Source organism: Megascapheus bottae, chromosome 11 (assembly GCF_031878675.1).
Source record: "Megascapheus bottae isolate mThoBot1 chromosome 11, mThoBot2.hap1, whole genome shotgun sequence".
Taxonomy (NCBI): domain Eukaryota; kingdom Metazoa; phylum Chordata; class Mammalia; order Rodentia; family Geomyidae; genus Megascapheus; species Megascapheus bottae.
In genome coordinates, this window is record NC_143519.1 from 22554375 (window position 1) to 22580392 (window position 26018).

The 26018-nt window shown below is 34.5% G+C and overlaps 1 protein-coding gene across 10 annotated transcripts in view; it reads left to right on the forward strand.

Moving 5' to 3' along the window:
* Mycbp2 (MYC binding protein 2) overlaps positions 1–26018 on the forward strand; it is a 243921-nt gene that overhangs the window by 98752 nt on the left and 119151 nt on the right. For all 10 annotated transcript variants that reach the window (XM_090342005.1, XM_090342006.1, XM_090341998.1 and 7 more), the window contains 14 exons: positions 64–236; positions 2154–2279; positions 2371–2498; positions 3603–3694; positions 5236–5370; positions 6898–6981; positions 9869–9965; positions 14315–14507; positions 14898–15172; positions 17025–17246; positions 20082–20273; positions 21649–21855; positions 22840–22971; positions 24917–25095. In XM_090342005.1, coding sequence (XP_090198131.1) covers positions 64–236; positions 2154–2279; positions 2371–2498; positions 3603–3694; positions 5236–5370; positions 6898–6981; positions 9869–9965; positions 14315–14507; positions 14898–15172; positions 17025–17246; positions 20082–20273; positions 21649–21855; positions 22840–22971; positions 24917–25095 — 2235 coding nt within the window. The remainder of the gene's footprint in view (positions 1–63; positions 237–2153; positions 2280–2370; positions 2499–3602; positions 3695–5235; positions 5371–6897; positions 6982–9868; positions 9966–14314; positions 14508–14897; positions 15173–17024; positions 17247–20081; positions 20274–21648; positions 21856–22839; positions 22972–24916; positions 25096–26018) is intronic.

Genomic DNA, 26018 nt, shown 5'->3' on the forward strand with positions numbered 1-26018 from the left:
TTTAATCTTTAGAAAAATTTCAGAACTCCAGGCTGAAGTGCTATAATTATTTTTTCTTACTAGATTTCGACCAAACACTAGAGAATTATGGTGTTACAACGCAGTGGTTGCTGATGCCAGACTTCCTTCTGCAGCAGACATGCAGTCCAGATGTAGCATACTAAGTCCTGAACTTGCCCTGCCAACAGGATCCAGGGCCTTTACCACCCGATCTCATGCAGCCTTGCATATTTTAGGTAGGGATGCTATTTGGTGTACAACTAATTCACATTCATTTGTACTGTGTTTAGGGTTAAATTTTTTTCTTTAATAGTATGTTAATTTGTATTTCTGTTGTATTTATTAAACAATAATAACACACTAGTTTAAAAAAAATTAAATCTGCTACCAAGCTTATCCCACAAAGATCTCTATTAACACTATGAAAGATTGTTGTATACCCAAATATAAATGACTCCTAAATATAATTTTCATAAAGATTACTCTTTAAAGTGTTATTTTTGTTTAACCTGAATATGTAAACATTTAGATATTAAACACTCAAATTATAATTATTGCATTTAATTTCATATTTTAAATTTCTGTAAAATAGTAAATTGTGTAGATATCAGTCTCAGTCATATTTACATTGTTATATATATAGCTTTTTTAAAACTAGATATATAATTATATTTGTATATTTGTGTATTCTGTTGCTAGAAATCACATAATTCCATAGATTTGTAGTATAGTGCTTTAAAAAATTTTTAAAGCCCTTTTATGTTTACATACCATTAATTATTAAATTGTATTCTTAAGCATAATTGCTAGGCCTTAGTATATTATTCATTTTTTCCCCTTATTGGTTGTGGGGCTTAAAATTGGGGACTGGGTGCCATCCTTGAGCATTTTTACTCAAGCTAGCACTCTACCACAGCACCACTTCTGTTTTTTGGGTTGTTAATTATAGATGAGAGTCTCACAGACTCTCTTGTCTGGACTGGCTTTGGACTGAACCGTGATCCTCAGATCTCTGCCTCCTGAGTAGCTAGGGTTACAGCTAACAGTGCCCAGTTTTAAACGTCTTTTGATAACCATTTAATTATACAAAACTAACTTTAGTTACAATTATTTTAAGGATAATTTGTCTTCTTCAAGTAGTATCTGATAGGATTAAAACTAATTTTGAAAATTTCATGAAAGAAAGAACTTTTTTTATTTTTTAAAATTTAATTTTATTGTCAGAGTGATGTACAGAGGGATTACAGTTATATACATAAAGTAGTAAGTATATTTCTTCTCAAATATTGTTATACCACATTTTTCTTCTGCCTTCCCTCCCCTCAAACCATCCCCCTTAAGTTGTAAAGTTCATTTCCAACATACTGTCTTGCAATTATTGCTGTTACATTGGTTCACCCTTCATCCTTTGTCTCATTATTTTGCTGTTCCATTTCTTTCCCTAATTAGAATAAATGTTCATACAATACACCAGGTACCAAAATAAGACACAATGACAACCATAGGGAGAAAACAAAAGCAAAAGGGAAAAAATAACTTCACATTGTACATTAAAAACATAGGCCACAAACAGAAGCCTCTTGTTTCCATATCCTGAAGTTCATTTCACTTAGTCTCATCCAATATGGTCCCATGTACATTGTTATTGAGTTATTGTGATACTTTGCTAGGAAAACCCTAGGCATATATCAATTATTACAAATGAGAGAAATCATGTAGCCTATATTTCTTTGGGACTGGCTTACTTCACTTAATCTGATTTTTCCACATTTTTTCCATTTCCTTATAAATGTGGCAATATCATTTTTTAATGGCAGCATAGAATTCCATTGTGTATTTGTACCTTATTTTCTTGATCCATGTACTAAGGAGCATCTGGATTAGTTCTGTAGAAAGAAAGAACTTTATAAAGACTCAAATGTTAAACAATTTCAAGTTGTCAGATATTCAGGTTCAAATAAAACATTTAAATGTATTCATCCAAGATAATTATCCAAGATAATTGTTGTTGATTGTAAGTACTCTTATGAAATAGTATTTAAAATATGGAATAAATTTGTGAAACCCATTCCAAGTTTAATTGCTTTTCTGTCCTTATTAACAAATACCAACACTAGTTCAAGGATGTGAATTCTACTTGTTTGCTGTTTTAGGTTGTCTTGATACCTTGGCTGCTATGCAGGACTTAAAAATGGGCATTGCAAGTACAGAAGAAGAAACACAAGCAGTAATGAAGGTTTATTCCAAGGAGGACTATAGTGTAGTAAACAGGTTTGAAAGTATGTATACTTAAATTTAGGAAATAATACCTTATAACTGAAATATGTATATGTATATTTTAACACCAAGATTGTTGTTCATATCTTTTAGGTCATGGAGGGGGCTGGGGTTACTCTGCCCATTCAGTAGAAGCCATCCGTTTTAGTGCTGACACCGATATTTTGCTTGGTGGTCTTGGTCTCTTTGGAGGTAGAGGAGAATACACTGCTAAAATTAAGGTAAAATTCATTGACACTGTTACCTTGTTTTGTTTGAAGATTTTTTTTTACCTAGTTTATTATCTTATTATTTGATACTTTAGTTTTCATTTATTTGTTGTTGTTATTACCTCCTTTTGAGACAGCAGAGACATTATTAAAAATCTTGTGCAATAAAAAGAGGTCTCTGGTGGCTCACTGCTATAATCATAGCTACTCAAGAGGGTGTGGTTCGATTCCAGCCCAGACAGAAAAGTTCTTGAGACTCTTATCTCCAGTTAACCAGTAGAATGCTGGAAGTGGAGCTATAGTTTGTTGTAAAGTTGTAGTTGAGAGGAAAAACTAAAGGGATAGCACCAGGGCCATCAGAAAGAATGGCATTGCCCCATTTGTAAGGAAATGGAAAGACTTAGAAAAACTCATATTAAGTGAAGTAAGCCTGACCCAAAGGAACATAGGCTCCATGGTTTCCCTCATTTGTAATAATTAGTACACATCTAAGACTCTCCTAGCGGAGAATTGCAATAGCTCAAAAACTAGGTACATAAGTTCCTATAGGATGAGACTAAATGAAAGGATCTCTAGGATATGGGAACAACAGCTTTATCTTGTTTGATTGTTGTTCTTAATGTACTATGTTATTTCTCTTCTCTTTTTTTCCCTTCTTTGGTTAATCTCATATTGTTACTGTATCTGACTTCGTTACCTGGTATATTGTATATACTTACATTTGTTTATTTGAAATAGGAAAGAGAAGGTGGGAAAATAAGATGATTGGAGGGGGTAGAAACGGGGACAAAAACATGAGAAAAGATGTCAATGTTCAGGAAGTAATACTCCTACTACCTGCTGAATGTAGTTGTAATCCCTCTGTATGGTATCCTGACAATATAAAAAAATAAAATAAATAAGAAACTTTGAGATTAAGATGGTCCTTCAAACAGTACTTCTGAATTTAAGTATCTGTATAATTCACTTAACAACTAAAAATTTTAAAAGTACGTGATCAGCTTTTTCATATTCTGTATAGTTGAGTATCTGTTAGACATGCACAAGATGATAAACACGTGATTGAAAGTTATACAACTAAATAATTGGGAAAAACATATTTTTCCTTTTCTGCAGCTGTTTGAATTGGGTCCTGATGGAGGAGATCACGAAACTGATGGAGACCTTCTTGCAGAGACTGATGTGTTGGCCTATGACTGTGCTGCTCGGTAAATGGTTTTGCTTATTCGATGTAGTTTTTATTTACTTAAAATAAAAATTCATTACAAGAAGGGTTAGGAGGAAAAAAAAACAGGGAGAAATGTACTCGTACTGTAACCCTTGTGTATATCACCTTTACAATAAATTAATAAATAATAAGCACTTTATTACAAATAGTGTATATATAGCATTAAAGGAAGTTTTTAAGAATTGGCTATTTTTTTAAAAAACTTTATTTACTTTTTGCTGCTTATGTGGGTACTGCAAAATTGAATCTAGGGCCTCATGCAGGCTAGGCCTTCACTCTACTACTAAGCCATGTTCTCAGCTCTCATAATCTGCTATTTATAGACTGGAATATATAGATTTTAGTCTTAAGACTTTATAGAGTTAAATTATATACATTCTACCTCCCTGAGTGATGAGGGTATTTTCTAAGACACATATGCAATGTTGTTCTTGTGCAGATGTCATGCAGTGTACTTACTTACACAATCCTTGATGATATACCTACCACAACCCTTGGCTTTATGATAGAACTATCACCCACATAGGGGACTTATCAAAACTTTAGGTGGCATATGGTTGAATTAGGAAATTTAAAATTTTTGTAACATATTTTACCTACCTCAGGAAGAAGAGTTTGGCTAAATAAATGAACATTAAAACTAAAATTTCCATTTCATGTAAAATGTTTATGCTTATTTTTAAAGAAATCTGAAAATTCATTCTGTCTCCTCTTCCTGCCTGCCTGCCCGCCCGCCCTCCCTCCCTCCCTCCCTCCCTCCCTCCCTCCCTTCCTTCCTTCCTTCCTTCCTTCCTTCCTTCCTTCCCTCCCTCCCTCCCTCTCTCCCTCCCTCCATCAGTCATAGGGTTTGAACTTAGGGCCTGAGCACTGTCCCTGAGCTGTTTCACTCAAGGCTAGTACTCTACCACTTTTGAACCACAGAACCACTTTCAGTTTTCTGGTGATTAATTGAGATAGAGTCTCAATATTGTCTAAAAAAAAATCTTGATTTCAGGCGGGGGTGTGTGCCCTAGTGGTAGAGTCCTTGCCTAACATGCATAAAGCCCTGGGTTCCATTTCTTGGTACCACATATGGTGATAAAGCCAGAAGTGATGCTGGGGCTCAGGTGATCGAGTGCAGCCCCCGGGATTGGCAAAAAACAAAACAAAACACAATAATAGTCTTGATTTCAGGGCTAGGAGTTTGGCCTAGTGGTAGAATGCTTGCCTAGCATGCATGAAGCCCTGGGTTTGATCCCAGTACCACATACATTGAAAAAACAAACAAACAAAAACAACAACAAAAAAACCAGAATTGGCGCTATGGCTCAAATGGCAGAGCTCTAGCCTTGAGCAAAATAAAGTCCCAGGATGGTGCCAAGGGCCTGAGTTCAAGCTGCCAGGACTGGCAAAAGCAAAAAAACAAATAAAAATTTTAAAAAAATCCTGATTTAATATTTTTATTACAAGGGATTTAAAAATAAAGATATACAACAAATAAGTATAGAGGAATTAACTTTGACCCTCTAATTATTTTCTCAGAGAAAAATATGCTATGATGTTTGATGAGCCAGTTCTTCTGCAAGCTGGATGGTGGTATGTTGCATGGGCGCGAGTGTCAGGACCCAGCAGTGACTGTGGATCTCACGGCCAAGCGTCTATTACCACAGATGATGGGTAAGCAGACTGTGGAAGATTTACTCCTACCACTCTCATTTCTGTTTGAGGAATGTTGTTCTAAAAGTTCTAAGAACTTCTACTAAGATAAAAAATGTTTAATTAGTAGGTAGACCTTGATGTAATTCTAGTAATGAAATTTATGTAACCTTACTTGCCATTTAACCAAACATGCCAAATTAAGGTGTAGTAGAGCAGGGAGATAGTACTACTCCTTCTGTCTTTTCAGATGGCATTTCTGGGGATTGTTTAAAAGCCCCTTTTTAACAAAATTAGAAGTTACATAGAGAAAGATGACAAGGATAGTGAGGAATTTGAAGCTATAATAAAAATGAAGATACTTAACGTTTTGTATTTGATAATGCATATGTAAACAGATTATAAATTGCAAAGTTTCTGTTGTATATTATTTTTATGTTATATAGTGAAAATTCTTTCCATTTAAAAATAACTTTCATGTACAGAGTGATTTTCATTCTATAAAATACATTTACATGCATGGTCATTTGCTTTCTTCAGTAATTCTGTGAAAGAGGTATTAGCTTTATTTTTTACTTAAGGAACTAAATAACAAATTATAGTTTGCTGAGTGATTTGATTATTACCATGTAAATGAACCAAATATGGACCTAGAATCTATTGACTCTAATCCTAATATTTTTTATTATTTTAGTGCATGTATTTGGAAGGATAATCACTTGTAAGAGCATTTCAGTTTGTTATTTCTCTTGAGCTAAATAAACTTTGAAATAGAATTTATAGTATATTTCTGTTTAATTCAACTCAGTACAGCTTACTAAAGAAAGAACAAGCTGATTTATGAGGGAAATTTTATGATGTTTATTTCTCAAGGAGACTGATACAGTAAAAGTAAATTTGTTGTATGTATCCCTTTTAATTTACTCTTAAGATTGTAGGCTAGATGTGAGAAAGTTGCTGTGCCCTGAATTGTATGTTCCCTATCTACAATTCATTTACATATGCTAAAGCCTGTAACGCACCTAGGCAACTAGGGTATATACTTTTGAAGTAAAAATCTCTTGTTAAACCTTTTCTTCTAAATAAGGGAGGGGGTCATGTGAAGGGAGGGGGGGTGAAGATATTGAAGGGATGCATTTATAGATAAACTGTTTGGCTAAATGGCAAAAATTTCAAAACATATCTAAAAGTTAAGAAAAGTACGGAGATGGCTGGGTTGGGAGAAATGCTTGAGAATGTTGGAAGGGATGACATAGCTGGAGAGGCACTGCGATCATATGCACTGCGATTCCTTTGTACAATTACTAAAAGATAATAAAAGCATACAAAAATAACTGCAAAACAGCCTGTAAGACTGTGAGAGGCCAAGAGAGCCACTCATTAAGTTACTTAATTTAAATCAGGACATCTTTATGCTTTTGTTTGTTCTTTAAAAAATGAGTAGTTTTCATTGATTTAGTATTTGAAAACATAATTGTTAAATTCATTGTTGCTTTTCATGGATCTTAGCATCATTTTGGTATCTTTATTTTTTTTTTCTCTTTATAGAGTTGTTTTCCAGTTTAAGAGTTCAAAGAAATCAAATAATGGTACAGATGTTAATGCTGGTCAGATACCTCAATTATTATACAGGTATTTACCATGTTTATAGTTAATGTATGTTTTGTATTTTGTCCTATTCAAGCATAATTATTTAAAATATATGACATAGTAAGGAAGGGACTTTACTGAAGTACCTAGTAAATATATTGACATAAATTTCACAAAAATACTTAGCTCAGGGGCCGGGAGTTTGGCCTAGTGGTTAAAGTGCTTGCCTAGCATGCATGAAGACTCGGGTTCGATTCCTCGGTACCTAGTAAATATATTGACATAAATTTCACAAAAATACTTAGCTCAGGGGCCGGGAGTTTGGCCTAGTGGTTAAAGTGCTTGCCTACCATGCATGAAGACCCAGGTTCGATTCCTCAGTACCACATACATAGAAAAAAGCCGAAGTGATGCTGAGGCTCAAGTGGTAGAGCTCTAGCCTTGAGAAAGTCCAAGGACAGTGCTCAGGCCCTGAGCTCAAGCCCAGGACTGGCAAAAAAAAAAAAAATACTTAGCTCAGTTTACATTGTGCTTAATGATTCAGATTATTATACTAATTATATATACTAATTATATATTTTAACATCTTATTTAACTATTGTCCTACCAACTTTAAGGTGTTATATTTGATAAAATTTTGTCTCTAGCTGGGAGCCTAGCTTAGTGGTAGAGTGCTTATCTAGTATGTATGAAGCCCTGGGTTCAGTTCCTTGGTACCACATACACAGAAAAAGTGGAAAGTGGCACTGTGGCTCAAGTGGCAGAACGCTAGTCTTGAGCAAAATGTGTCCAAGGATAGTACCTGGGCTCTGAGTTCAAGCCCCAGGACTGGTTAAAAAAAAAAAAGTAAAATTGTTATCAAAGAAATGTAATTGAGATTCAAATACTTTAGCCATGGGCCTAATTGATTTACTATAACCTTATATTATCTGGTGATAAAATGAATTGAGAAATACCTTGACATTAATGAATTTGAATAATAACTTGCTTATTTGGTATTACATTTTAAGCATCATTTTTATCAGTTCACTGTAATTTAGACACATAGAGGTCTATGCTAGTATGTATTATGTATGTGCTTATTTCTTAACTAATACAATATTAGAATAAAGAATTCAAATGAATTTAAACTTTCATTCATATAATTTTTACTTTAAGTGATAAAAATCAGAAAAAATACCTCAGTCTTCTTATCTTCCTTTCTAGTAACTACGAAAAGAACTTGAAAGTTACAAACCTCATTTATCCCAAGAAGGAATTTTTAAAATGTAATCTATTATAGTTAATCCTTATAACACTATGAACATAATACTATGAACATAACTAGTTGCACTGTACTACACACAGGAACAGAGTTCCTGAATAACTTTTAAAAAAATAACGTTTTATAGCAGCTTTAGTAGAATATATAATTTTTGTTTTTAGATAGAGAACAGAGTTCCTGAATAACTTTTAAAAAAATAACGTTTTATAGCAGCTTTAGTAGAATATATAATTTTTGTTTTTAGATAGAGAACATTTGATGGCCAGTGAAAGATAACCTTTCCTGTAAAGCAGGAACTTCTTGAGGAGAGTTCCAGGGGCACAACACATTAGGAGGTGGACTTGATGTATGGGATTACATAAAGCTGAAAAGTTTCTGCACAGCGATAGGACAATTGCAAGACTGAAAAGCCAACAAACTTTATGCTATACATCTGAAAAAAGCCTAAAATCCAAATTATACTAGATGCTCAAGAAACTAACCCTCACCAATCAATAAATGGACAAAGAAATTAAATAGATATTTCTCACAAGAAACATAAAATTGGCCAATAAATACACGAGGAATACTCAACAGCCCGACTATAAAAAGAAATGCAAATCAAAATAATATTGTGATTCCATTTCATCCCAGTCAGATTGGCCAAACTCCAGAGTGAACAATAACAATTATTGGCAGGGATGTAAGGAAAAGGAACCCTATTGCACTTTTGGTAGGAATGTACCCAACATTCTAGATGGTGGAGATTCCTTTAAACAAACAAACAATCTTATGATCTAATACCTCTCTTGGGCATCCACTCAGAATATTACAAGTCAGGATATGGTAAGAACATTGGTTCATCCATGTCCATTGCTGTACTTTTTGTACTATTCACAGTAGCCACATTTTGAAAATAGCCTAGATGTCCTATAACAGATGAGTGGATCAGAAAATTTACTATACATAATAGTGTTTTACTCATCCATAAGAAAGAATATTATGTCATTTTCAGGGAAGTGGATAGACCTAGAACAAATCATGTAAACTGCAATGAAGTAAGCCAGGTTCCAAAAGACAAAGGGTACATCTTTTCTCATACGTGTGGAAGCTAGATCTCAACTAAATATGATAACTTATACCGGGTTTTATGTGTTTACACAAGGGGAGGAATCCAAAGTTGTAACTCCTTTTAATATCTAAAGTAATGTTTATCAAAATGAATTCCAAGAAGTAGAACCATGTTTTGGGGTTTTGTTTTGTTTTTTTGGGGGGGTAGGGCGGGGAGTAAATAAAGGGTAGGGCTCAGAAATAGAGGGAAGAAGGGTAAGCAAATACAATTATTGTATTCAACGTAAAAAAATTAAACTATGTAACATGTAGGTAGGGATGGGCCAGAAAAAATGCTGGAAAGTGAAGGAAGGTGTGCTTGTACTCATAACTTAACTTACAAAGTTGTAATTTCTTTGTACAACTCCTTAAAAATAACATAAAACTATACAGAAAGTATTCGGTGATGAAAACTTTGTGTAGCACTGAGAAATGTTTAAGAAAAACTTCATAATGGCATTTTAGTTGCAAAAGGTTGTAACATAATTATTTCATTATTACCAAATGTATATTTAAAAAATAAAATTGTCATTAGAGTTTTCATCCTAATTTGATGTGCATATCTACTGCCTGTAGACTTCCCACCAGTGATGGCAGTGCTTCCAAAGGCAAACAACAAACCAGTGAACCTGTACACATTTTAAAGAGATCTTTTGCAAGAACTGTCTCAGTGGTAAGCAATTTAAAAACTTTTTCAGATCTGTTCAAAGCTGAGAGTCCGTCTAACAGTTTCTCATAGCAGAGCTTTGTAAACTCAGATTGCATTTGTATTACTATTTTTTGAAAGATTTTATTGACACTGATTTTTACATCGTATTTCAAATGTCATATATAACAAACAAGTGTTCAAGAAGGAAATCTCTATGTGATCATTGGCACATGGATTTTAGAACATAATTAAAATTAAGCTGAGGGTTTGTATGTCGTAGATTCATATCAATCTATATAATATAACATTATGTCTATAGAGTATATATCCTATCATATATTTTTATGTCTATATAGTTATATTTGTATCTCCAACACCATGTCCATAACCTTGAGTACCCGAATATTGAGTCATTCTGTTAGGATCTAATATCCACATATCAAGGAAACCATGTGCCTTGTTCCTTTGGTGTCTTTACTTATCTCACTCAACATGGTTCGCTGTAGTTTCCCACTTCCCAGTAAATGCCATTATTTTGTCTTGTCTGTTGGCTATTCCAGTTTTTGCATCTATTCATCTGTAGTGGGGCATCTGGGTTGTTTCCATCGCTTGGCTATTGTGTAGAGATGAACATGGCTGAGTAGGTGTCATTATATCCTGGGTTATGATGTTCAGGGTAGATGTCCAGGACTGTTATGGTGGGATTATAGGGAAGGTCTATTTTCAGTTTTTTAAGAAACCTCCATACTGCCTTCCAGAGTGGCTGAACTCATTTACATTCCCACCAGCAGTGCAGTAGGGTTCCTCTTACTCCACGACCCCACCAGTACTTGTCATTCTCTGAGTTGGCCATTCTAATTGGGGTAAGGTGGTATCTTAGGATTGTTTTTATTTGCATTTCCTTTATGACCATGGATCATGAGCATTCTCTCTCTCTCTCTCTCTTTTTTATTTGTTGCCATTTTAACCTTATTTATTTATTTATTAACTTACTTACTTACTTACTGCCAGTCCTGGCTTGAACTCAGGGCCTGAGCACTGGCCTTGGGCTTTCTTGAGGCTAGAGCTCTACCACTTGAGCCACAGCACCACTTCTGGCTTTTTTCTATGTAAGTGGTACTGAGGAATCAAACCCAGGTCTTTGTGTGTGCTAGGCAAGCACTCTACCACTAGTCCAAACTCCGGGCCCATAACCTTTTCTTTTGATAAGTCTCTCTTTAGTTCCTTACCCATTTACTGATTGGTTTTGGGGGTTTTGCTGGGGAATTAGTTTCTTGAGTTCCATGTAGATATGGGATATTAAGCATTTGTCTGATATATTGGTAAATAGGTTTTCCCCGCTGGTTGGCTGTCTTTCTACTTTAGTAGCTATGCCTTTGTCTGTGCAGAAACTTTTTATTTTTAGGTAGTCCTATGTATGGAGTCTCTCTCCAATCTGTTGTGACCCTGGGACTCTGTTCAAGAAGTTTTTGCCTGTGCCTGTGAGTTCCAATGTCTCTCCTACTCTACCATGTAACAGTTTCAAGGTTTCAGGTCTGATATTGAGGTCTTTGCCCATTTTGAGTTAATGCTTGTGCATGGCAATAGGTTGGCATCAATTTTTAGTTTCTGCATGTGGCTGCCCAGTTTTGCCAGTACCAAAAATTGAATAGGCTGTTTTTTTTTTCCCAGTGCATATCTCTGCCTCCTTTGTCAAATATAAGTTGACTATAGATATGTAGTTTTATTTCTGGATCTTCTGTTCCTTGATCTTCCGGTCTATTTTTGTGCCAATGCCATGCTGTTTTTGTTATTATAGCTCTATAGTAGAGTTTGAAGTCTGGTATTCTAATACCATCTGCATTGCTCTTTTTGTATAAAATTGCTTTGGGTATTCTAGGTCTTTTGTTTGTTCCATATGAACCTTCTATTTCAGTAAAGAATATTTTGGGGATTTTTGATAGGGATTGCATTGAGATTGTATATAAATTTTGGTAGTATGGCCATTTTCACTATATTGGTTCTCCCTATCCATGAGCATGGGATGCCTTTCCATTTCCTGGTATCCTCTTTAATTTCTTTCTTTAGGCTTATTATAGTTTTCATTAAATAATTCCTTTACATCTTTGGTTAAGTTAATTCATATGTATTTTATTCTTTTGGAGGATTTTGCAATTGGAATCATTTTCTAGATTTCTCTTTCTGTTTGTGTGTTGTTGGCATACAGTAAAGCTACTGACTTTTGTAGGTTGATTTTGTATCCTGCCATTTGCTAAAGTGGTTTATTAGTTCTAAGAGTTTGGGTGTATTACTGTTTTTATAAAGAAATGTGTGCTTATATAATGTAAACTAAAGATTTTTATTATGATTTTAACATACTAAACTATCGAAATATAAAATAACTGGTATGCTTTCTAGTGTGTCATGCATATGCAAAAGGGATTAGAAAATGAAGGATTAGTACAACAACTGCTAAAAACTATCTAAATATAAAATAACTGATAGGTTTTCTAGTATGCCATGCATATGCAAAAGGGATTAGAAAATGAAGGATTAGTGCAACATATATTACTTTAGTTGATGGGAAACTAAGAAGAGTTGTTCATGTGCGAATGTGCTGAACTATTAGTCTTCTCCATTATATAATGAAAGGTGCACAATGCTATTTATGTAACTGGTGTGGAATGGAAAGGCGATGTGATGTAACTGTGTGTTTGCCCAATAAGACTGAGCTAATTGCTCTTTTCATGTGTTATTGAGAATTTTTATGTCAGTTGTCTAAGAGTTGTGCTGTCATTATTAGAAATTTCTAATAAGGTAAGTGGTGTAAAATACTTTTGAATGGAGTTCACTGCCTTACCAGGCATTACATGAATATGTAGCTAATAGACTCTTGTGTTGACTAAATGTTTAGGAAGAATGGAGTTTTTTCACCATATCTTGAACTTTGTTTATCCTGCTGCATGAGGACTTCTTTCCTTCCCCTCCCTCCCTCCCTCCCTCCCTCCCTCCCTCCCTCCCTCCCTCCCTCCCTCCCTCCCTCCCTTCCTTCCTTCCTTCCTTCCTTCCTTCCTTCCTTCCTTCCTTCCTTCCTTCCTTCCTTCCTTCCTTCCCTTATTGGGGTTTGAACTCAGGACCTTAGGCTTGCTATGTAGATGATCTACCACTTGAGACATGTTTCATCCCTATTTTCTTTTTAGTTTATTTTTCAGATAGGGTCTTGCTTTTCCCCAGGCCAGTCTAAGACCATGATCTTCTTTCTTATGCCTCTCACAGACCAGGAATTATAGGCATGTGGCCATATTTTCAGCCTGTTTGTTGAAATGAAGAAATGGCTTTTTGCACATATTGACTTAAATCATCCTTCAAATCTCTACCTCCCAAGCAACTGAGATTACAGCTGTGAGCCACCATGCCTGACTATAAGTCACTAGACTAGAAGTCTGTGATTTAATGGAAATGACTGAGCAAAGTCCTCTGCTTTGAGATTCGTGTATTTATAATAGTATTCGTAAGATAAAAACTTTAGGCTAGCTAAATCTGTGAGAATAGTTCACTCTAAACCCACATTGTAGCATTAAGTAGACCTAAATATGCCTTTTTTTTAGTATTTTCTGTATAATTTTTGTCTTCTAATAATTGGCTTGTCAAAAATGGATATATTTTGTATTATAAATTTTGATATATAGACATGAAATAGCTTATTTGATACGATCACTGATGTCAATACTGAAATATTTGTTTTAATACTTTGATATATTGACTATATAGAGTTTAATTTCCCCTTCAAATAAATTTGCCTTTATAAATGTTTCTTTAAAAGAAAATCCTGGTTTAAATGGTAAGTTAGAGAGACAGATGGCAGGGAAACTAAAAACATCTTTTAAGAAGGAAATGTAAGAAGATAAATACTGACACCCTATGCCGGTGACTCACCCCTGTAATCCTAGCTACTCAAGAGGCTGAGATCTGAGGATCTCGGTTCAAAGCCAGCCCGGGCAGGAAAGTCTGTGAGACTTCTTATCTTTAATAAACTCAGAAGAAAGCCAGAAATGGTGCTGTGGTTCAAATGGTAGAACACTAGCTTTGAGCACAGAGAGGCTTAGGGACAGAGCCCAGGCCCTGAGTTCAAGCCCCAGGACTAGCAGTAAACAAACAAAGAAATAAATGAAGGTAAATATGGAAGAATATTGTTTTTGTAAATGCCAGCCTACTTTTTTGGGGGACAAATGTCACCAGTACTCTTTGTGATAATTTAGTAAATGAACTTTACGACTACCCATTATTTGGCTATAAGAAAAATACTTGATGTAGTTTTTTTCTGTTACCTTTCATTTGGTTCAATGTATGTAGGTTTAAACTTAGTATTGTCTTGTTTTTCTATTCTGGATTAGGAGTGTTTTGAATCATTGCTGAGTATTCTTCACTGGAGCTGGACCACTTTAGTCTTAGGGGTTGAAGAACTTAGAGGATTAAAAGGATTCCAGTTCACAGCTACACTTCTAGATTTAGAGAGACTGCGCTTTGTGGGTACCTGTTGTCTGAGGTTATTGCGTGTCTATACCTGTGAAATTTACCCAGTTTCAGGTATGATGAATTTTTTAAATGCCTTTAGGGAAAACACATTTGATAAATCCATAAAGTTTAAGTAGGATAACCAAGAGTTTAATTGAAATCTACCGAGCCACCTTGCTGGTGTATTGTGTTAAACAAATATATTTTTAAATAAATTTTGTCTAGTAGATATATTTTGTGCAAGTAATTTGGGCTTACTTCCTGAATCACTTTTTTTTTGCATTTGGGTTTTTAAAAGAAATAATTCTGGTGCACACTTAATCTTTAAATCATATTATTTGTGGGTTATAAGTTTTTGTGATTTTTAGTTGTGTAGTAAATTGCTCATTTGTATAGATGGTTTATACACATAAATAATATTTTACTTAGGATTTTCTCCCCCCTCCCATTTTCCCTTAAAAGCTGCAGGAAAGGCAGTTGTTGAAGAAACCAGCAAATTAGCAGATTGTATTGGGAAAACCAGAACTTTGTTAAGGAAAATCTTGTCAGAAGGAGTTGATCACTGCATGGTGAAGTTGGATAATGACCCTCAAGGATATCTTAGCCAACCCCTGAGTCTCCTTGAGGCTGTTCTTCAGGAGTGTCATAATACTTTCACTGCATGTTTCCATTCCTTCTACCCAACTCCTGCATTACAGTGGGCTTGCCTTTGTGATCTGCTGAATTGTTTGGATCAGGTAATAAAGTTTGTCAAGCTTTTGCTGAGAAACTAATACAATAATTAATCCTTTTCAAAAGTAATATTGCAGTTCTGTCTCTTTGACCTTCCAAGAGGTAAGTTAAGACATTTGTTATGTAGGATATCAAATCTTGATATAATCTAAGTCTAAAAATTTGTTTTCTGTTTTATTATATTTTAGTTAGAATTTATGGATAAATACATAGAGCTGTAGTCTTTGAACTTACAAGTGTATGAGTGAGAAAGAAGGACAAGACAGTAGTTAGTGAGAACAAGGAGAGGAGATCCTGTCCTTGATACCTCCACATTTGCAAGAGCAAGAAAGGAGAGAATTATTACCAAATCAGATTTATAAATAATGTATATCTGGGCCAAGTGGGATTTATTTTAGAAATACAAATTAATTTAACTTTCTAAAATCAGAATTTGCTATATTTTCACTGAATAAAGAGCAATTTGATCTTCTTAACTGAGAAAAAATTAATAAAATTATTGTATAGTGATGAAAACTTAACAAATTTAACAGACTAAGATATAGTGGAAGCTTATTATCAGTCTGATAAAGACTTTATCAGTCTGACAAAGAAGGTTTATTAAAAAAATAATCTTAGAGCTGGGCACCAGTAGCTCATCACTATAATCCTAGCTCCTCAGGAAGCTGAGATCTAAGGGTCACAGTTTGAAGCCAGCCCAGGTAGAAAAGGCTCCATGAGACTCTTATCTCCAATTAACCACTCAAAACCTGAAAGTGGCATTGTGGCTCAAGTGGTAGAGCACTGGCCCTGACCACAAAGAGAGGCCTTGGAACAGTGTCCAATCCCTGAGAAGACCCACAACCAACCACCCAACAACAGCAACAAAATCTCTAGCACATATTCTATCTAATGTTGAACTACTGAATACTACCCTGTTTGGAAAGAGAGTGTGTGCTCTTCCATTTTCCACTTCAGTTTAGCATTGTACTAAAAGTTCTAGCTTTACCTCAACAAGCAGCTGCCTTCAATTCACTGTCATTCCCAGGCTATCCCAGACAACTTTGGATCCATGTATCATGGTAATATATTCTGCTACTTAATTCTGTGGGGTGAGATTATTTCCTTCACTGGTTTATAATTTATTCTCTCGTTGCTACCCTTGCCAATATGAGATGATTATTTTCTTCCTTGCTTACTATAGACTAGCTTTAGCAGTTGTTATTCCCCATATTGAATGTTGTTCTGCCTTTAATGATTTACTTTATAATTCAAATATTAGAACTAGATTATATATATTATATAATTTCTGTGGATTAGAATATACTACACTGATAAATTTTAAGTATCTTGTTATAATTTGTAAGTATGCTGTCACTACTAAAATAAATAAGTAAATATAAATTCTTGAAGGTTGACAAAATGCTTTTGCTTTCACGACATGGCATAGAATTTTAATTTTCATCATATATTACTCCAGAAATAAAGCTTATGTTTCATGCGAGTACCTTTTTTTTTTTTTTGGTGGGTCATGGTTGCTGTCCCTGAGCTCTTCAGCTCAAGACTACTGCCCTACCCTTGAGCTAAGCCCCACTTCCTGTTTTCTGGAGGTTAATTGGAGATAAGAATCTCAGGTCCTCTTGTGCCGAGGCTGGCTTTGAACCTTGATCCTCAGATCTCAGCCTCCTGAGTAGCTAGGATTACAGACGTGAGCCATTGTACATGGTTTCATAATTGTATTTAAAAGTATTGGTGTAAGTTTTTCTATAACAAAATAATTTGAATGAATGATAAGATAATTTTTAATGTATCCAAAAACTTGGATTATTTTTATGCAGTATTTCTTGGTGGTGGGGTGTCTTGTTTTGTTTTTCAAAGGATATCCAAGAAGCAAACTTTAAGACATCAAGTAGCCGACTCCTTGCTGCCGTGATGTCAGCTCTTTGTCATACTTCAGTTAAGCTGACTTCTATTTTTCCTATCGCATATGATGGAGAAGTACTTCTGAGGTCTGTTGTTAAGCAAGTTAGTACAGAGAATGACTCAACACTAGTACATCGTTTTCCCCTTTTAGTGGCACATATGGAAAAGCTCAGCCAGGTAAATTCTTAACATCTATTTAAACTTAATTTAAATCTCTAAGGTGAAATATTATAAAGAAATGGAGAACTTTGAAAAAAGGGTAAAATAAACGGAGTTAAAACAAGACATAGAGAACGTTCTTCAGTAACTACTTCTAGTTTATTAGAAAGTTCTACAGGGAAAACTAACTTAAACATATGAAACTGTATTTATTAGTTGACAGGAACTTGTCTATAAGTAAAAGTGAAAAAAGTATAAAATAGTGATTATACTTATTGTACAGTATCAATTTTATGTTGAAAGAAAACTCATGTAAAGAAAATTTCAATGACATAAAAACCAAAAGTGGAAAAAAATTTGGCCTTTATTTAAATTTGAATGAAACTGGGGCCGGGAGTTTGGCCTAGTGGTTAAAGTGCTTGCTTAGCATGCATGAAGACCCAGGTTTGATTCCTCGGTACCACATACATAGAAAAAAGCCAGAAGTGGTGCTGAGGCTCAAGTGGTAGAGCTCTAGCCTTGAGAAAGTCCAAGGACAGTGCGCAGGCCCTGAGCTCAAGCCCAGGACTGGCAAAAAAAAAAAAAAAAAAAAAAAAAAATTGAAACTAATATCAAAGTATCTATTTCTAGAAAATTACAAAAAATGAAATTTTTTAAAATACAATTTTATTTCTCATGGTACTGTAAAATTAATCCAAAGTATTCATTCCTTTATCAAGTATGTATGTATCATATGCTTTTTTTTACTAGAATTTTAATTGGTTACTAGCAGAGACTGATCGAAAAAAAAAATACAGCCTCTAAATTTAAAGATCTATGCACTCACAGTTAACTTCAGAAAAGTTTTGTTTCAAAAGTTTGTATTAAGATTATTTTCACAGGTGGCCGAAGTGTAAACTTGTTCAACCACTATGGAAAGCAGTATGTCAATTCCTCAAAAGACTAAACATAGAGCTCCCCTATGACCCAGCAATCCGACTCCTTGGTATTTACCCAAAAGTCCAGAAATAAGGGCATACTAAAGCCACTAGCACAACAATGTTCATTGCATCTCTATTTACCATAGCAAAGATATGGAACCAACCTAGGTGTCCCTCAGTAGATGACTGTATCAACAAGATGTGGTATTTGTACACAATGGAATTCTATGTTGCCATCAGAATGACATTGCCCCATTTGTAAGGAAACGGAAAGACTTAGAAAAAATCATATTAAGTGAAGTAAGCCAGACTCAAAGGAACATAGGCTCAATGGTTTCCCTCACTTGTAATAATTAGTATACATCTAGGACTATCCTAGCAGAGAGAGGATTACAATAGCACAAAACCTAGATACATAAGGTTATGTAGGATGAGTCTAAATGAAAGGATCTCTGGGAAATAAGAGGCTTATCTTGAATGATTGTTGTTCTTAATGTACTGTTATTTCTCTTCTTCTTTGTTGCCCTTTGGTTAATCTCGTATTATTACTGTATCTGACTTTACCTGGTATATTGTATATACTTATATTTGTTTATTTGAAATAGGAAAGGGAAGGGGTAACAACAAGATGATTGGGAAGTGGTGGTGGGAGGAAAATGGGAACAAAAACATGAAAGGGATTATCAATGTGTGAGAAGTAATGCATCTACTATCTGGCGAATGTAACTGTAATCCCTCTATGTATTACCTCGATAATAAAAAAATTAAAAAAAGAATATTTTCACAGGAAATGGAGTGAAAATTAAAGCTAGGCTTGTACATCATGCTAAAAAGTTTAGAGACCTTAGAGTTTTAAATATTCAATGGTGAATGAGATAACTGAATTGAATTTATTAACTTGATAATGGTGTTTTAAAATTTATCTGGGTGTTGTGGCTCATATCTGTAAGCCTAGCTTCTCAGGAGTCTGAGATTTGAGAATCAAGGTTCAAAGACAGCCTAGGCACAAAAGGACCTGAGACTCTTATCTCAATTAATACCTAGAAAACAAGAAGTAGGGCGTGGCTCAAGGGTAGGAGGTATCCTTTAGCTGAAGAGCTTAGGGACAGCATCCCAGGCTGAGTTCAAGCCCTTGACCCACCAAAATAAATAAATAAATAAATAAAGTAGATACATTAACATTTATTATTAACGAAGTGTTTTTGAAATTTAGAATGTATATATGCAATGTTGACTAAAATTGAAAGAGAGTGCTGAGAAATTGGAAAAAAAAATATAGTGATAAAGTTAATACTTTAATTCCCGTAATCCTAGCTATTTGGGTGGCTTAATTTGAAAGTTCTTGGTTCAAAGCCTGCCTGGGAATAAAAGTTTGCAAGATTTCACACATAAAAATAATAAGGAAGGCCGGGCGTTTGGCCTTGTGGTAGAGTGTTCACCTACTGTGAACAAAGGCCCAGATTTGATTCCTCGGTACCACATACATAGAAAAAAGCCAGAAGTGGTGCTGTGGCTCAAATGGTAGAGCTCTAGCCTTGAGAAAGCCCAAGGACAGTGCTCAGGCCCTGAGTTCAAGTCCCAGTACTGGCAAAAACAAACAAAATACCAAGGAAAAGCCTAGCTGGAGGCTGCCTCGAATGATGGATACCAATTGAGCAAGCAAACAAAGTTAGGACAAGGCCCTTGAGTTCAAGCCCCAGTATTCTTCCCTCCCTTAAAAAAAAAAGGACTGAAAGCCAATCAAAAGACAAATACCATTTAAAATAATGTATGCTACTCCAGAATGCAGAGTTTAACAATAATTCAAAAAAAATATTGGTTCAGGTCTGACTTTTAAGGGCATATGCAGAAAGAGAAAAATTTTCAACTGAGTGCTCACATGAAGGAAAACAAACCAATACTATAAATACACTTTTCTTCTCCTGTTATAAAGAGTGAAGAAAATATCTCTGGGATGACAAGCTTCCGGGAAGTTCTGGAGAAAATGCTGGTTATTGTTGTACTGCCAGTCAGAAACAGCCTGAGGAGAGAAAATGAACTCTTCTCTTCTCACTTGGTCTCAAACACTTGCGGACTATTGGCCAGTATTGTCAGTGAACTGACAGCATCTGCCCTGGGGTCTGAGGTAATGAGTTATATTTTGAGATTGGATAAATAAAGCGTTTACATTTTTCCCTTTCCTTTTTCATATATTTGATATTTTAGAGACCAATTTTAAAATAGCAATAACACTAAACAGGTAAAAAATTTTTTTGAGTTCAACATTCTCGTCCTTGCCTTTCTGGTGCCCCTTGTTTGCTCCTTCATCATCAGAATCATTCTGATGTTTACTGTTAAGTGAGCAAATACGCTCACCTTGTATAGGTTCTATTCAGAGTTTTTAAAACATCAAATGTCATTGTTTGAGAAAATCCCTATGAAATATTTTAAATGCCTCTTATATATCTGTAAAGCACATTATTTTCTCCACTACATATAATTATATGTTATATACTATATAGCATATGTATAATACATAGTATATATTTATATATAGCATGTAGTACATAGTATATATAGGCTCATAGTGACACTTAGGTTTTAGAGTTTCTGAGAAAATGTTTTTATCTGGAAAACATTTCTTAGGTTTATTGGCTAGCTTATACCTTGACCTAAGAGGCTTTTGACAACCTTGTCAGAAAATGTTTATTTTAAATCTTCACTTAGTCCGTAATGTGTTTCTTATATACTAAACGCTTCTAAAAAGTACTGAAGTATTATCTTCTGTGAACTTGGCTTTTTAATAAAAAATGAATGATAAAAATTATGGGACACCTAATATTATATAACCTTGAGAGTTAGCTACCAAAGACCTGGTGTGGATTTCTGTATTTCTTTGTCAGAACAGCTTCTATGTGTTGCTGTAATCATAAATATCAGCCATTTCCTCTATTTTCTCTGGTTAAAGTCTTTAATTTGTGTTTGTTTGTATAGATAAGTGTATGTATGTGTCTGTGTTTATGTCTACTGAATCTTAAGTTATAAAAATGTCACTATTCACATTAGTGCTATTCAAACTTTAGAAACAGTGTATACTCTGTAAATATTAACTGGAACTAATAGATCAGAGAGATGGTCTGGACGAAGAGGGGAAATGTGAATATATCTCTTCATCCCTACCTGCAGAATTCCAGCACTGTGTATAATGTAGGTAGAACTGGCCTGTAGAATGCTAAATTTTAGATACCAAAATGAGCTGCTGTTGCTATTCCTACATTGCGCCTATAATAACATTTGGACATTGTAAGTAAATATCTGTCTAAGAAAATACTATTACAAGATGTTAATTTGTGACTTTAGAATAACATCTTGCTTTAATATGGGTTAATATCCTAATAAAATACTTCTAAAGATGGCTTAAACCCCTTGTGTTATCTTTTCAGACTGGCAGTTTTATTACAGATGTTTTTTTGTAACACTCAAGAACAAGCTACTGATGTGATTGTGTGTGTTTTTCATAGGTTGATGGGCTTAATTCTCTCCATTCTGTAAAAGCCAGTGCTAACCGATTCACCAAAACAAGCCAGGGAAGAAGTTGGAACACTGGGAATGGGTCTCCAGATGCCATCTGTTTTTCAGTAGACAAGCCTGGAATAGTTGTTGTTGGGTTCTCTGTTTATGGAGGAGGTGGGATTCATGAGTATGAATTAGAGGTGTTGGTTGATGATGTAAGTACCATAGCATTCATTCTGCTGTTTGGTCTCTAAGTCAGCAGTTGTCATCATAGTGTGGTGGGTCCAGTGTAAACTACACGTAGATGGACAGCATTAAATTCCAAGAGTGGTTTCATTTTGCCCCCCATTTGAGTACCATTTTGGATCACTTATGTTTCATATGTTTTTGTACTTTGAAAATGGAAAGATTTTAAGTGTAATTGAAAACTAGAAAGTATATAGCTAAACCTATAGTTGCAGGTCTCATTTCATGTTCAAATGACTATTACCTCTGTCACTGGTAAGCCATTTTGTCAGAATTCTGATAGAGAATTCTTAGTGAATATAATAACTTATTAATTGATTTAGGTATTATTAATATATTCCCAAAATTAAAGTACTTGGGTTTTATAGTTTTATTATATTGAGACAGTTACTCTATAAATTATTGTCTAAGAAATAGCAACCTATCTGTAACTTGATTCTTCAAGCAATTAATTTGGACTAATTCTCTAATTCATTAATCTCTGTAAGTACTCTTCTTATGAAGAAGTTGTTAAGTTTAAGTCCTCACATGAGACTAGTACACTCAATGTACTCAATCTCTTCAGGAAATAAGTTGAAAATGAATAGTTTAAAGTACCTGGAATTTTTCTTTAATGTGTATTGTGAAATTTTAACAATCAATTTTATATGCAAGAAAGTTAACTGCTAGGCATACTGGTACATGCCTGTAAGCCCAGCTATTTGGGAGATGAAGGCAAGGGGAAAGAAGACAAAAAGAGATTAGGATGGGTAAAAGGAGGGGAAAGGAGGGCAAAGGAGGAGAGGCGTGTTCTAGATTAAATTTCTAGTGCTCAAGAAAAAAGGAGGGAGGAAGAAAGGGAGGCAACAAAGAGGGAGAGATAGAAACTGCTTAAAAATAGCTAATTGTAAATCAAGATTGTTCATACAGTAAAATTAAGAGTTTGGTGGATTTTGTTTTGATGTCTTCGTTAGAGTGAGCATGCAGGAGATTCCACTCATTCCCACAGGTGGACATCTTTAGAATTAGTCAAAGGAACTTACACAACAGATGATTCACCCAGTGACATAGCTGAAATCAGACTTGACAAAGTTGTTCCATTAAAGGTAATTTTAAAGTTTTTATGTTTCTTTTGTAAATAAGAGATACATTGTACTTTAAAAATGCGGAGTATTCTATGTTCATTGTTACATATGGCTTTTACTAAGTTATTCTTTATGTGGTTCTTCATGTATTTATGGAGTTACTTAGTATGGGCCAATTTTGAAGCACTATATTGTATTCTGCTCTTGCATAATGTCTGTTAATGTCTGATGGAGTAGGAAGAATTGTTTGATCAAAGTTAGGTCAAATAACTGTAAGATCAGAAACTGATCTTATACATGTCATCTTTACAACACTAGCAAGTTATTGTTTTATACACTGCGGAAAATATCTACATTTTAATGTCATGCCAGTTAAATTAAGTAATAGATATGCAGTTCAACTATTTATAACACAATATGGAAACTAAAGAAGTATGAACCTTTATCTTTTTTCTTTTTACCGTGGGAAAACACCTTTAAAATTAAAAGAATTCTTTACAGTATTAATTATTGAAGCTACTAGTTTATAAAACTTACTAATTAAAATATAGATAAATTATACCACATTGAAGTAATTAAGTGAAAGCATCAGTTATGTTTGTTTATTGTTATAGAAAAGATTTTTAGATAGATTCATCAGGCTTGATTAAAAAATTTCATATTGAGGGGCCGGGAGTTTGGCCTAGTGGTTAAAGTGCTTGCCTAGCATGCATGAAGACCCAGGTTCGATTCCTCGGTACCACATATATAGAAAAAAGCCGGAAGTGGTGCTGAGGCTCAAGTGGTAGAGCGCTAGCCTTGAGAAAGTCCACGGACAGTGCTCAGGCCCTGAGCTTAAGCCCAGGACTGGCAAAAAAAAAAAAAAAAATTCATATTGAAAGTCTACAAATGTTTTATTATGAAAATGCAATCATAATTCCTAAGTGTCTGTAGTTTTATGACTTACGTATTGGGCATCATATTCAGGAGAATTATTTCTTTTTCTTTATTTTTTTCATTTTGTGGAGTTTATTTTGATAAATATTTTGTATGATCAGATGAGAATCTTATTATTTCCTGTTTGTCTAACTTTTGATTTTTATCTCTGACTTAATGTCTCACCAATAAAAATGTAATAGATTAATACTTTTTTAATATTTAAAAATTTTCAAAAGCCTGGTAGTTCATGCCTATAATCTTAGCTTCTTAGGAACCTGAGATTTGAGGATTGTGGTTTGAAGCCATTTTGGGCAGGAAAGTCCTTGAGACTCATCTCCAATTAATCACAGAAATAGCTGGAAGTGGTGCAATAGCTCAAGTCGTAAAGTGCTAGCCTTGAACAAGAGGAGTTTTTTTTGTTGTTGTTTGTTTGTTTGCTTTTGCCAGTACTAGGGTTTGAACTTAGGGCCTAAGCACTGTCCTTGGGCTTTCTCAAGGCCAGAGATCTACCACTTGAGCCACAACACCACTTCTGGCTTTTTTCTATGTATATGGTACCAAGGAATTGAACCCAGGTCTTTGTGCATGCTAGACAAGCATGCTGTCGTCAGGCCAGATTCCCAGCCCTGCACAAGAAGAGTTTGGACCAACCCTATATAGTTCATGGCCTAGGACCAGCAAAAAATAAATAAAAATGAAGTAAAATTACTTCAAGGTTCAAATTCATGAAGAGAAAGTATTTGCTTACATTCTTAAAATCTTTTCTATGGTTGATATTGTAGCAGTGGAGTTAAGAAAATAAGCTAGCTACACTAATATTCAAATTCTAATCCCCTTACTAGCTGTGTGATTTGGAGCTAGTTATTCCTTTAAGATTAACTTAATTAAGCTGTCTATTTAAGACATTAAGCTATCATATTTGATTCATTGAAAACATTCAGTAACATCTATAAGTATATTTGCCTAGTTTTACTTATGGAATTCTTTTTGTGAATTTTCTGTACATTATAAATAAATATAAACATGTTTTTACATCTTTCTCTTAAAGGAAAATATTAAATATGCTGTGCGCTTGAGGAACTATGGAAGCCGTACAGCCAATGGAGATGGAGGAATGACCACAGTTCAATGTCCCGACGGTGTGACCTTTACATTCAGCACATGCAGCTTGAGTAGTAATGGCACAAATCAAACTAGAGGACAGATTCCACAGATACTCTACTATAGGTGGGTGGATCTACAGATAGATGTGATGAAATATTCTAAAGTGCTATAACATACAACATACTACCAAGGTAAAAATGACTGAATGCATAGTTTTAATTGTTATAAATATTTTTACTTGACACATATTTGTGCTAATTCATAATAAAGATGCCTAATTTTAAAGTGCAAATTTAATGTTCAGTGTAGAGATTACTGCTTTAAATTTTTTCCTGTTATTCCTTTAATACTACTGAAAGTTTGTAGATTGGATGTATGTGCTATATATTATTACTTTTTAATTTCTTATGTAATTATTTTTATAAATATTTAGAATGAATGATCAGATCAACTGTACCTGATCCTGTTATCCAGTTGCAGAATACTTTGTAAATATTTATGAATTTTGGTCCTACAAGCTCCTGGAACCCTAAAGCATAAAAGGATATTTTTCTAATAATATTTTTAACAAAAACCATTCATTTTATAAACAAGAAAAAAACTGGTAACAATCCTAGTGTAAATATGCATTTTTCACTGTGTCTGGATTTTTTTCTTTTCCTTTTTTGGGAAGGAGGGGAGTTGTACTTGTACTGGAGCTTGAATTCAGTCTGGTTGCTGCCCCTGAGCTATTTTTGCTCAAGGCTAGCATTCTACCACTTGAGCCACAGTTCCACTTCTAGCTGTTTTTCTTTTAACCACTTCTAGCTTTTTTGTGGCTAATTGGAGATGAGTTTCTTGGACTTTTCCTGTTCAACCTGGCTTCAAACCACTATCAGCCTCCTGAGTAGCTAGGATTACAACTGTGAGCCACCAGTTGGCCAATTGTCTGAATTTTTGTTATGTAAGTTAATTGGAGTCTTAGATAGCAATGAATATCATTTACCACATTTATCCTTAGTCTAACTTAGCATCAAATTCATGTCACTTTTAGAGGTTTATTCCTC